The sequence below is a fragment of the Acromyrmex echinatior genome, chromosome 12, assembly GCF_024713525.1.
Source record: "Acromyrmex echinatior isolate Ae372 chromosome 12, ASM2471352v2, whole genome shotgun sequence".
NCBI classification, from domain to species: Eukaryota; Metazoa; Arthropoda; class Insecta; order Hymenoptera; family Formicidae; genus Acromyrmex; species Acromyrmex echinatior.
In genome coordinates this window covers 10,035,360-10,049,381 of record NC_141863.1, presented here as the reverse complement: position 1 = coordinate 10,049,381, position 14,022 = coordinate 10,035,360, and the positions used below count along the sequence as shown (strand labels likewise).

The 14,022-nt window shown below is 33.5% G+C and overlaps 1 protein-coding gene across 1 annotated transcript in view; it reads right to left on the bottom strand.

Annotated features, from left to right (window-relative positions):
• Nucleotides 1–13,361, bottom strand: part of PIG-T (phosphatidylinositol glycan anchor biosynthesis class T) — an 85,048-nt gene extending 71,687 nt beyond the window's left edge. Inside the window, exon 1 of the mRNA XM_011058976.2 lies at nt 13,122–13,361. Coding sequence (XP_011057278.1) covers nt 13,122–13,299 — 178 coding nt within the window. The 5' untranslated portion in view covers nt 13,300–13,361. The remainder of the gene's footprint in view (nt 1–13,121) is intronic.
• Nucleotides 13,362–14,022: the final 661 nt, after the last annotated feature.

Genomic DNA, 14,022 nt, shown 5'->3' with positions numbered 1-14,022 from the left:
ATGGATCAAAAGAAAAGCAAACAAATCAAATCTTTACAAGATGAAAACAGAAGACTTCGAAAGCGAATTATTACATTGCGATTAAGACGATTATATTCGTCAAAAATACACAAAATTTATTTTATCCCATCATCAGTAGCATTAATTATAATTAGGATTGTGTAAAATTTCATAGTTTTAATATATAATATATATATTAGATGTATAACTTTGCTTCCGCCGATTTTTTTTCCGAAATTCGAGGCTTTATTGTAAAAAACTGGTTATACATTTATGATTCAAAGTATTGTTCATCGCTGGCCACTACTTTCTCCCATCTTTCGGGCAGCTTACGAATCCCGCGTCGAAAAAACTGGTCATCTTTTGAGACGATCCATGAATCGATCCAATTTTTTATTTCTTCATAAGACCGGATGTGCTGGTCAGCCAGGCCGTGTGCCATTGATCGAAACAAGTGATAGTCAGAGGGAGCAACGTCTGGAGAATACGGCGAGTGGGGGAAGACTTCCCATTTCAACGTTTCCAAGTATGTCTTGACCACTTTCGCAACATGGAGTCGAGCATTGTCATGCTGCAAAATCACTTTATCGTGTCTCTCGTTGTATTGCGGTCGTTTGTCTTTCAATGCTCGGCTCAAATGCATCAATTGCGTTCGATACCGATCGTCTGTGATTGTTTCAGTCGGTTTTAACAACTCATAATACATTACGCCGAGCTGGTCCCACCAAATACAGAGCATGACCTTGGAGCTGTGAATATTCGGTTTGGCCGTCGACGTGGAAGCATGGCCGGGAATGATTTTCCCCATGATTTTCTGCGCTTGGGGTTATCGTAATGAACCCATTTTTCGTCCCCAGTCACAATGCGATGCAGAAATCCCTTCCGTCTTTGCCTTTCAAGCAGCTGTTCATAAGCAAACAAACGCCGTTCAACATCTCTCGGCTTCAACTCGTACGGCACTCAATTTCCTTGCTTCTGAATCATTCCCATGGCTTTGAGGCGTTTTGAAATGGCTGGTTGAGTCACTCCCAATGATCGTGCCAATTCTTTTTGATTTTGACACGAGTCTTGATCAAGTAATGCCTCCAATTCTGCATCTTCGAAAACCTTCTCTCTTCCACCGCTATGCCGGTCTTCGACGTCAAAATCACCTTTGAAGCGTTGAAACCACTCACGACACGTTCTTTCACTAATAGTGGTCTCACCATAAGTATTTGAAAGCATTCGATCAGCCTCAGCCGCAGATTTCTTTATATTGAAGCAGAAAATTAAAATCTCCCGCAAATGACGAGAATTTGGCTCGTAAACTGACATTTTCAATCGAGAATAACTTTATGATGCAGACACAAATCAACTAATGTTTCTATGGGGTTATGTTGACAGATGCCCAAATTTATTGTATGACGTCTATGATCTATTTATTTCGACCACCACTTACTACTAAAGCCATCTATAGGAAAACGGCGGAAGCAAAGTTATACACCTAATAATATATGTATTATTTGTTAAATAATAAAACTATGTTCAAATTATAAACACGCTTATATTTATTTACATTCATATTTTAATATATTATCATATTTAACTGTAAACATTTTGTGTCTAATATTTATTTTTATTAAAATCTTTAATTTAAAAGTTAAAATATTTTTATCAACTAATGATATTTTAAATATATAATTATTACGTACAAATGTGATATACATACACAATAAATATATATATACAGAGTGGCCGATTTATCTGAAGACATTGAAATATCTCGAGAACTATACATAAGATAAAAAAATGTGTGCAACGAAAGTTGCTCGACACGAAGGGGGGAATCCAATGATACCAAACTCGGGGGCGGGGTGGGGGTGGGGGACATAAGAAACTTAAATAGGAACCCCAATTTTTTATTGCAGATTTGGATTCTCCAGGAAAAAGTACGCCAAGTTGACCTACGAACTTTAATATTTTCGTTCACAGGTGGCGCTGTAATCGATAAAAATCCAAATTTATCAGAAGACATTGAAATAACTCGGGAACTATGCATGGGACAAAAAAAAGGTGGCTAATGAAACTTGTTCGCTTTAAAAGTTGCCTTCGAATGAAAGCAAACTTGCCCCCCCCCCTGGTGGGGGGGGGGGCATAAAAAACTTAAATAGGAAGCTTCTTGATTTGATATTATTGTTGTAATGTTTCATACGTGTAGCAATAATGGAAAGTATCGGGGAAAAAAATCATGGAGTTCATTACAAATTTATCAAAAAATACATTTTGCGTTACCCGGGAACAACGACGTGGACGTAGTATTTTTCTGTTCCCTTCGGGGTGCTAGATTAGCGTGAGTCCCCTTGCCTCTCACGTTTCGGGGTGCTAGATTAGCGTGAGTACCCTTGCCTCTCACAAATCGGGGTGCTTGTTTCATGTGAGTCCCCTTCCCTCTCAGAAATCGGGGTGCTTGTTTTATGTGAGCCCCTTGCCTCTCACAACTTTTTTTTGACCATTTTCTTTTTTATTAATGCCCAACATCTCAAGAATATTGTGTCCAAATTTGAAGTCGATCCGAGTAAAACTAACGGAGTTCTGACGTCCAGCGTCCGATGCCTGGCCTCCAGGCGCTAGGGGTCCTGACTCCCTTCGCCCGGACGCTTGTTTTCCCGAATTGAGGGCTGTTGGGACTTATGACCGAAAAAATTAATGTTTACACCACTGTGGTGGTCGAGACTTTCGAGACGAGACGAGAACGACACGAGACTGTACGTGCCACGTCTCGTCTCGTGCTCATCCCAGACGAGAATTCTCGACGCGGCTTTTTCCGAGGCGAGACACGTCGAGACGAGACGAGACAAGACGAGACGGGCTCGAACGGCATTACTAGTCATAGTAGATATTTACGAGTACTTGAAACAAAACTTCATTAAAATTGGTTGAGAGTTCACCGAGAGAAAGCCAATGTCTGAAATTTTTTCTTTCCGACCACTGTGAGATGGTGCTGTGATTAGGTTCTGTAATAAAAATAGAAGAAAGTATAAAAATTGTAATTTTTGTAAATTTTGTAAATGTGCGTGTAGGTCTGCTATTAATCACGTGGAGTTCAACTCCCCTTTCGGTAACCCCGAAAGTTTTGTCAGATTTTGCGTATCCCTTACCGTTTTCGAGATATCGTAGAATTTCGCAAATTTGAACGGAAATATCCCTCAACGGCGAATTCGTAGTTTGTTCCACAGTAAAGATACTTGTCGCTGATTTTACTCTTGCAGCGAAAAAATATCCTCTTGCATATTCAACTGGATTGTTGACTGTTTTTCAAGTCTGTCATAAAGGTACAGTTCGATCGGAGGTCACTTTTCTTTCAGAATCAAAGCTTTCACTTTACTTGACTAATTTTTATTGTGTACCCTTCATTCCTTGAACAGAATTGCAAGTAAAAAATGAATTCTGCTACGGTTCAGGAAAAAATCGAAATGATTCTCATTTATGGTGAATGTAGGAGGAATGTTGACGATGCTGTTGCCTTGTATGCTGAGCGTTTTCCAGACAATGTTCGCTCACGTTCTTTTTTTTACAAAGTTGTGAATGCCTTTCACTCAGATGGCAGCGTCCAAACTAAAAAAAGAAAACGAAGGTTAACGGTTACAGGAGAAGCTACTGAAATAGCTATGCTAGCAGCTGTTCAACAAAACCCACATGCAAGCACTCGGCAATTACATCGCGATTCCGGCATTTCCAGAGATAGCATTCAGAGAATATTGCACCGTCATAAGTATCATCCATATCACATATCACTGCATCAAGAACTTCATGGCGATGATTTTCGTAATCGAGTGGTGTTTTGTGAATGGGCACTTCAAAAAATGCAAGCGAACCGCAGTTTCTTTCTTAATGTATTATTTTCAGATGAATCTACATTCACGAACCATGGTGGCGTTAACAGACATAACATGCATTATTGGAGTGTAGAAAATCCCCACTGGTTACGACAAGTAAATCATCAACGTCCTTGGTCGGTGAACGTTTGGTGTGGAATCATAGGAAATAAACTAATTGGTCCTTACTTTATTGAAGGTAATTTGAATGGAATGAAATATCGAAATTTCCTGGAACAGGAACTACCATTACTACTTGAGGATGTTGCCTTGGACGTTCGACGTAGGACAATGTGGTTTCAGCATGACGGTTGCCCAGCACATTTCTCAGCAGCAGCCAGGGAAATACTAGACCGTGATTACAATGGTCGATGGATATGTAGAGGTGGCCCAATTAATTGGCCTGCTAGTCACCTGACTTAAAATCGCCGGATTTCTTCCTGTGGGGTTACCTAAAAGGTAAGGTATATGAACAAGTGCCAACAACTCGCGAAAACGTGGTAGAACGCATAAGAAATGCTTGCGCAGAAATTCCCGCAGATATGATACAGTCCTATGTAAAGTCATTTGAAGAAAGAGTCAACAAATGTATTGAAGTGGAAGGTCGAAATTTCGAACACTTACTCCATTAAGTGAACATAAAGCAAGCACCCCGATTTGTGAGAGGCAAGGGTACTCACGCTAATCTAGCACCCCGAAACGTGAGAGGTAAGGGGACTCACGCTAATGTAGCACCCCGAAGGGAACAGAAAAATACTACGTCCACGTCGTTGTTCCCGGGTAACGCAAAATGTATTTTTTGATAAATTTGTAATGAACTCCATGATTTTTTTTCCCGATACTTTCCATTATTGCTACACGTATGAAACATTACAACAATAATATCAAATCAAGAAGCTTCCTATTTAAGTTCTTTATGCCCCCCCCCCACCATGAGGGGGGGGGGGCAAGTTTGCTTTCATTCGAAGGCAACTTTTAAAGCGAACAAGTTTCATTAGCCACCTTTTTTTTGTCCCATGCATAGTTCTCGAGTTATTTCAATGTCTTCTGATAAATTTGGATTTTTATCGATTACAGCGCCACCTGTGAACGAAAATATTAAAGTTCGTAGGTCAACTTGGCGTACTTTTTCCTGGAGAATCCAAATCTGCAATAAAAAATTGGGGTTCCTATTTAAGTTTCTTATGTCCCCCACCCTCACCCCGCCCCCGGGGAGCGGTGGAGACCGAGTTTGGTATCATTGGATTCCCCCCTTCGTGTCGAGCAACTTTCGTTGCACACATTTTTTTATCTTATGTATAGTTCTCGAGATATTTCAATGTCTTCAGATAAATCGGCCACCCTGTATATATATATATATAATAAAATTACAATGGTATAAAATTAATTTTATATATACAGAAAGATATTAACATTCAAATAAAAACAGTACAATAAATATTTTTTTTCAACATTACTATTTATATATTTTTAAAATAAATTGTAATTATATTTATTAATAATTAATATATGTCCCAGTAATTTACAATTAGAAGACATTTAACACTTATTTTTGATGTAAATGTTAAAAAGAAATTACTAAGAAATCAAATTAACAATTATATATTTTAGACTTGGTATTTCTTTTAATTATATTTTATAATATCTAATCTCTACAATACGTGCCATGAGTGCACGTGCATACGTTCCCCGCATGCGCATTCAAAGTACACGAATTGTGGAAGCGAGAAGTCGATTTTCTATCTCACTATCTTGGCACACCTCTCACTTTCAAAAAGAGGCTGCGTTAGCAATATAATAATATTACATATATGCATGGTACCTAACGCGTACCGTATCAATATGGTATCAGTATTATTATCGACAGAAGAGAGAGACTGTGGAGACCTCTAGTCAAAGACGATATACATGATAACTGGTACTACAAAAGTATAGTGTAAGATTTCCTAAAACCTGAAAATAGTCGTTATAATATTAAAATTAAACATTAGACTGACTGGATGTTCAGTTAAACTGGACAAATTTTTATCAGAACCATATATATATATTGATATATATTGAACAGATGTATCATAGCTATACATCCGTGATTATATAAGAGTATTTGTGGATCATCGAAGTGCAGCGGCTTTCATACGATTTCAGAAGTTAAGGATAGCGGATGGATGACCGCTTCGAAGCACTATAAAATTAGTTCCCGAATTTAGGGAAAAACTTTTTTTTATCATAATTTTATGATATATTCTGGTATCTAAGATATTAATCAATAATAATACTCATTTTAGCAATAAAACTATAAAATTAATGAACCATTGAAAACACTATTAGTCAGTGATAAAATCTTCAGTGATAAAATATTGGCAAAAACTCATTCAACTTATAGCTATAAAATACTATTGAAAATGCCATTCATTTTTAATGAGTTTTTCAATGATACTTTTAATAGTAAAATCATTTTTCGCGATTGTTTTATCCCACGAAGCGAAAAATTATCTTAAGTTGAAGAATATTCAGATTAGGAAATATATCATATCAGGACATTCATAAAAGGAATACAATTTAACTGTACATGAACCATATTTTAACAATATCTATTGAACAGATATGTCACAGTTGTACATTTCTTAACATTCAAGGTTTGTGGATCATCGAAGTACTAAATTTTTCCTTGCATAAAGAAAGATTCAGCAATTTCACGCAAAACAGGTATTCATAGTCGATTTTTGCATTTAAGACTGTCTTAAGTACAGTCTGAAGATGTCATCTGAGAACTGTATTAACTTTCTTAACTGTATTAATCTTAAGACATTATTTAAGACATTATTTAAGACAATTTTAAAATAAAAACGAACTATAAATCGTCCCATATTTAGCGTTTTACAGTTGATAGCTTTCTCCTTATGAAAAGTCCATAGACAAAGAGATTGAGAAAGAGACACTGTCCAATTGCACACACCATGTTATCTTTTTCACCATGAGTGGAAGTCGCGCGCTCCTCAGCAGGGGGAGAGATGGGATGAGTCGCTTCGCGTGGAAAATCGTGCATCCCTCAGCAGGAAGGGGGGGATGGAGTAAGAATCGCTTAGCATGGACAGTCGTAAAATATATTTTAAAGCAGAAAATTTTTGTTCTACATAGTAAAAAAAGACATCATTTTTCAAACTTTTCTTCTTAAAAACTGTTTAACGAATAACGAGTGACTAAAACCTGTTGGAAGTTACTCAAGAATAACAAAGGTCAAGGTCATTAGAAGAGGCTCTCCTAAACGAGATATTTACTTTTTTGAGAAATGATACTCCACATGCCAAAGACAAAAAAAAAGTAATTTTGTTCCTCAGTGTTATTAATGTAAGTGCAGTACAACATCAATTTATTTTTCTTAACAAAAAAACGAAACTTTAAATTACTATAATAATTTTTCATATTTTTCATTTTTTAAATATATTTTTAATTTTTATATTAACACAGAATAATACTATTTATTTACTTACTCGACACTATTTGACCTAGAGAAAATTTTACTACATTGATTCTGTCACATGGTAACGAACTTCTTACATAACATCATATTTTGCGTTTATAACAAACATAAATAGACAATCATCATAGCTTATATATAATAAGATATATGATATGTTGCGTACATGTTTCGTATGATTTTAAATTAAGTTCGACCTATATATTTTCTTCGAGATATTGATATGAACTAATACATATGATGATTGTTAATAGCTGAGTAAGCCGAAACGTTCCATTTCTAAACTGTATTACTAAACTATATATTATATATCCTTAATTTGCTTGTTTTTAGGCCTTTTATTTTCTTTTATCATTTTAATTAAACACGAGCGATTGTTTTTTCGTTTCTAATTACTTAGAATAATTTAGTTTCTAATTACTTAGATAATGACTTAATGGGAAACCTATAACATACATTCTACAATAAGCCATTAGTAATGAATCAGAAATCAGAAGCTAAGGAATTGACCAGTAGTCAATTATTCTTCTTACATTCGATTGTGATTGGTCAATTTCTAGCTTCTGACTTCTAATTTATCCCTTAGTATACATTAGTTTTTGGTATTCTTATTACATGTATTGGAATTTTCGTGGATTAATTTTCATTACTTTTACAAGTATATAAAAATTATTAAGCGATTGTTACGTATATTTTTACATCTGTATAAAATATTTGTAAGTTGTATATTTATAACAAATTATATATAAATTGTTATAACTAAATATTAACAAAATGAGAAAAATGCATTTTTTCATACAAATGTAAATCTCTGAAACAAAAATATTAAGGAAAAATGTTTCAATATCTTAAAATTAACATTCCAAACTACAAAAGAAAAAATAGTTTAAGTATCAGCTGTCTAAAAAATATAGTTATTTAATAACCTGAAAATGATGTTTTTTTTTTACAAAAAAAATTAAATTACAAAAGGGCTAATATGGAATCAACGCTGTTGTTTATAAATTAATATTTATATTTCATTTTTTGTATACCACTTATTAAATATTAATTTAAAAAGAATTTGCGCACCATTTCAACAGCGTTGACTCCATATTAGCCCCTTTGTAATTTATTTTTTATTTGCAACTATAAGGAGTCCAATTACTTTATTAATTTTAGTATATTGTATTATTTAGATGTTTTTTTAATATGCATGAATATATGACAAATCACATCACTTTTATGATGATAGGACGTCAGATTCATTAAGAATGACTAATTAATTACGTCGTATTAAATGTATTAAATAGACGATTACACCTTGCTATCTGGAATATTAAACACATTTATTTTAATAAATACATTGGTTTTTGGCACCCTTGTGTTAAATGTTGTCTGTAATATTATATATTATATTGTCTGTAATGTTATATCTGTAATATTATGTTGTCTGTAATGCATGGCTAAATTAAAGATATATTATATTTACATTAAGCAATACATTTCATTATTACTATTGTGTTAAAAAAAAACTTACAATTTATTTAAAAAAATGTTTTTTATAATATTATAGACAACATAATATATAATATTACAAACAATATTTAACATAAGGATGCCAAAAACCAATGTATTTATTAAGATAAATGTGTTTAATATCCCAGATAGTAAAGTATAATCGTCTATTTGACGTAATTAATTAGTCATTCTTAATCTGACGTCCTATCATCATAAAAGTGACGTGATTTGTCACAGCCACATAACGTCAAAAATGTCATTATTTTTGTATTAACGACATAATTGAATGACGTTATTAATTGATCACTAATAATGTTACCAATACGTCGTCAATTAGTCATTTATCTGACGTCAATAAGTATAACGGTGTAAATACGTCATAAATAAATGACATCATTAAGGTAGTACACTCGCGACAATACCATCCAAAAGTTAGGTCCCATCGCGCACTCGATATGGTCGATACTCCCACTCTTGTATATACGAGAAAACTTTTGATTGCGCCTGTTCACAATCGCGCAGACGCAGATTAATGGCGCGTAAATGCGGTAACGTTGCACTGTCAATGATATATAAGTCTACTTAAATAGGTTATCATAAATAGGAAAAATGCCTTGCAAGATACATAGGTGCACAATGTCAGATCGACTGTAATCTCATCATCCGTGTAACCTCACCATCATACGAATCTCGAACGCCCTGAACTGAACGCGATATACATGAGAAGTGTGGTGTCATATGTTCATTGACCGTTCACTTCAGTCACTTCCATATGCCAAATAAAATAAAAAATTGCATCCTTTTTATGGTTCTATTTTCCAAACTAAATTGTCAAAAATTATGGAATTTTTTACAATATTTCACAACCACTTTAAGTTCCTCTATCACATATCCGTTTTTTGTTAACATCTCATTATTAATTTAGGGCCTATAAAAATAAACATAAAAACATTTTCATGAACTTTGTAAAGACGACACGTATAAAATGTACAGTTTTTAATTGCTTATATCTCAATATTGAAATCAATATATATTGTGTGTGTATATATATATATATATATATATATATATATACACATCAATCTCATTATAATTGCACAAGCATGTTAACATCGTCTAGTACAATATATAATTTCAAATTCAAGTCATTCTGAATACTTTCAATTTGCGAGTGTACTATCTTAATTGTTAAAAAAGTGGTGCTTTCCAGTAAGGACACGATTAGACACAATGGCCGCGGTCCGATTCACGCTCACAACGGTTAAAAATCATTTCATCCTTGTTTCAAATGTTAAACGAAGACAAACGATGCTGATGAGCGTTGTCAGCATGAATTGGACCACGGCCAGTATAAGGGTGGAATTACACGATGCTCGATTTCTTGATTGATATGCATATTAGTCAATACGGTGAATCTTAATATAGTGAATCATTACATACATCCTTGTTGTTTGTCTACGTTAAACATTGAAATGATTCACTGTGTTATATAGTGTGTGATTGTGTTCTTACTGGAAAGCATCTAAGATAACGTCATTATTATATCTTAAATAGATCACATGACGTCAATAATGCAAAATGACTAACTATCGACATTAAAATAACTATAGTTTGTTATATGGGCCCATATTCTGTACATGTCTACCAACAGTTGTCGGTGTCGATAAATAACGATAGCCAATAGCAAGGACTATCCTAGGAAAAAATCGCAGTTCTCATTGGCTGTCGCTACTTAACGATATCGACAACTGTCGGTATAATAGATATGTACAGAATATGGATCCTGGGATATTGTTTTAGGGTTAAATCCTTTTTTTAATAATTCGCAAAATATGTCTGCAATACAAATGAGAATTAGTTAAAAATAAAGAAAAAAATAAAAAACTTTAGTTACAAAAAGTATACATTCTGTACACATGATGGGTCATTTATGACCCAGAGGTGAACCTTGAAGTTATTCTAATTAAAGGATATGCATGAATTGAAGCTAGCAATGCACAAAACTTGTTCTTTAGATGCTAAACTTTTATTAAGAATAGAAAAGAGACCGGTATTTGATCAGATGTTCTTAATATTTCAAAGAAAAGAAATGCGCGGGATACGAATGGCCTAAAGGTGTGTATTAAGGGTTATTACTAATGGCTTATTATAGAATGTGCCTTAGGTGCCGATTGGATCAACGTTACTTTGACTTTAAGCAAGACTCGCGAAAAAGAGACAAAGACAGAGAGTTTTGAGCATTGCTTAAAGTCAAAGTAACGTTGGTACAACCTTTACTTTTAGTCTTAATCGAAGTTGGCCAATAGCCAGAATGCCTCTTCATGCTGACGTTTGACATTCATTTTTAGCGTCAAAACAAATCACGTGATAAAAATTGACAAATATCAAGTGTCAATTTCGATCATATGACTTATTTTGACGCTAAAAATCGAGCGTCAGTAGAAGAGGGACCTTAATGGGCTTTATGAGGATCAACCAATTAGAATTATTGGTATACATTACAGTTCATTGGCACATATATATTAAATACAAGATTATCGGAATTGAATTTCTATACATATAAAAAGACATTCATTTATTAATAAAAAATTATTATTATTAAAAATATTATTAATAAAAAAATATTATTAATTGTTCGACAAGTATTCATTAATATATAAGTATTCATTTTTTCAGCATATAAATATAACCATTTGTATCATTGGGGATAAAATTGCGTGCTTGTCAGTTCGAAATTTTTGTAGTTGGATTCCCCAATATTTCCTAAATTGTGAAAAATCAGAAAATTTATTTTAAATATTTTATGAAAAAAAATAATTATATAATATCAATAGAATCTACAAGAAAATAAAATTTCAATATATTTCTTTATTATAACTGAAGATAATGAATCTTTTAAATTAAAAAACGATTCGAGGTTAGTATAACAGTCCGTTTTTCGAAAAAGTCGTTCAATGGAGAACTCAGCCACAAAAATTTCGGACCAACAAACACGCAATTTTATCCCCAATAATATAAATATAAAGTTATATTTATATGCTGGAAAAATAAATATTTATTTAATTCTTATCAATTATTTATTAATAATAAATTTTTTTTATACGTATAAAAATTCAATTTCGATAATTTTGTTTTTATATGTGCAGACGAATAGTAATGTAACTCAATAATTCTAATTGGTTCATACTCGATTACTTTTCCGAGATTCCGTTTTCCGAAATTCCAACTATAATAAAACAGCACCTTAAGGAATAATGATTTCAACCCATCAGAAACCGGGTATTCCGATGTATCTTATTTCTGATAGATTAAAATCGTTTATCCTTTATCCCTAATTCCTTATTCTAGTGCGCAGGACCTATTCTATCAGAAATCGAATACATCGGAATCATGGTTTCTGATAGGTTAAAATCATTATTCTTTATAGGCCTTCTGCAATAAGCCATTAGTCATAAATCAGAAGTTAAAAGTTGAAAATTCATGACTGTGATTAGTCAATTTCCAGCTTCTAATCTGATTTATGACTAATGGCTTATTGTAGAATGTGTATAAGACTTAAGATTTCCGACTACCGATTTATTGTAGAATCAGCATAAATCTTAAGTCACAAGATATTGATAGATTATAGTCAATTATTCTTCTCACATCTGAATATGATTGATAAATTTCTTATGACTTCAGATTTAGATTCAGTTCCACAACTCACGGTTGAGGTTCAACTTATTCATTATCTTTTTCCAATTATAGAATTAGAAATAAATGAGAAACAAGTTGAACCTCGGTTAAAAGTTAACTGTGAGTTATGGAACTCGGCCTTAAGCTTAGACAATGGTTTATTGTAGAAAATCCATGAGATTAAGACTAATTAATGCTGATTCTACAATGTCGATAGTCGGAAATCTTAAGTCTTAATCAGTTTTAACCTAAATCTACTAGTTGTCAATTGTACGAGTCGTTTAGCTTGATCAGTGAGAAGGAATAAAATCGAATTTGATCAGTCTTAAGAAAATCTCACGTCCGTTTTTGCCAATGTCTCAGTTCAATTAATTCATCTTTTTCTAATTTTAAGAATAAAAAAAAAGATAAAGAGTAATTAGTCGAATATTAGTCATACAAGTTGGCTGTTGACTAACTTCATCGATAAAGCCTATCCTACAATGTGCTTTTCTGTTTCTTGCTTTTCGTTATTTTTTACATCTTGTCTTTTTGCTTCTTATCCAGTTTTTTGTTTTCGCTCAGCGATTATGCTTTTGGATGTAATACTTCAGTTACTATTCTAATATACTCACGTGTTTCTACACGATTTTCCGTTTCCCATATTATAGTAAATTGAAAGTAGGCATAAACGTGATCGCTCGACAAGGGCTTCAGCATCAATTCTTCATCAAAAAAGTCATTGTATGCATTACTACACGTCGCGATATCAATTAAGCCGATAAACAGTACCAGTATATGCGAAATTGTCATATTGTTACGAGGTTAGGTTACAATATTACCAGGTCTGTTCGAATATTATCTCCATATACAGCGATTTTTTCAATATAGGTCTGTTCGCATTTCTTATTAATTATTCAGTTGGTAAATGTTCAGTTCAACTTTCTCACTTCTGATTTTGATAAAATTCAGCTTATTCAACGTTTTTTTTTTACATGAAACGATTGAATCTGGCGGAACAAATTACCGCACTGCCTTGCAAGCCGAGATCATTGTATTTAGAACGACAATCGCTGATGTTTCCTATTTGATGACACAAGTCGACCCAAGCATTGTTCTATCCTTGTTGACATTCAGAAAGTGACAAAGATAGACCGATACTTATGTCAACTTGTGTCATCAAATGGAAAGCACCCACTAAGTGGATGCATTCAATACTATAACCGCTCACTGAGTGTTCAGTGAGCTCTTGCATCTGATTGACATATTTAGAAATATAGACCAAAAATTGAGCTCACTGAGCGGTCGTAGTACTATAAATGCACCCAGTGTTTTAAGTCTTATGATATATCTACACAAACTTACATAAACATGTGCATAAAGAAAATTATCCAATCGCATTTCTCTTACAAAGTTGCACGTAAAATGTGATTGGATAATTTTCTTTATGCAGCTATATGTTTATGCGGCTGTGCAAGTTTGTGGATATACGCTTATGGTCTTTCAACCGTTAACCAATAAACCGTTAACCATAAA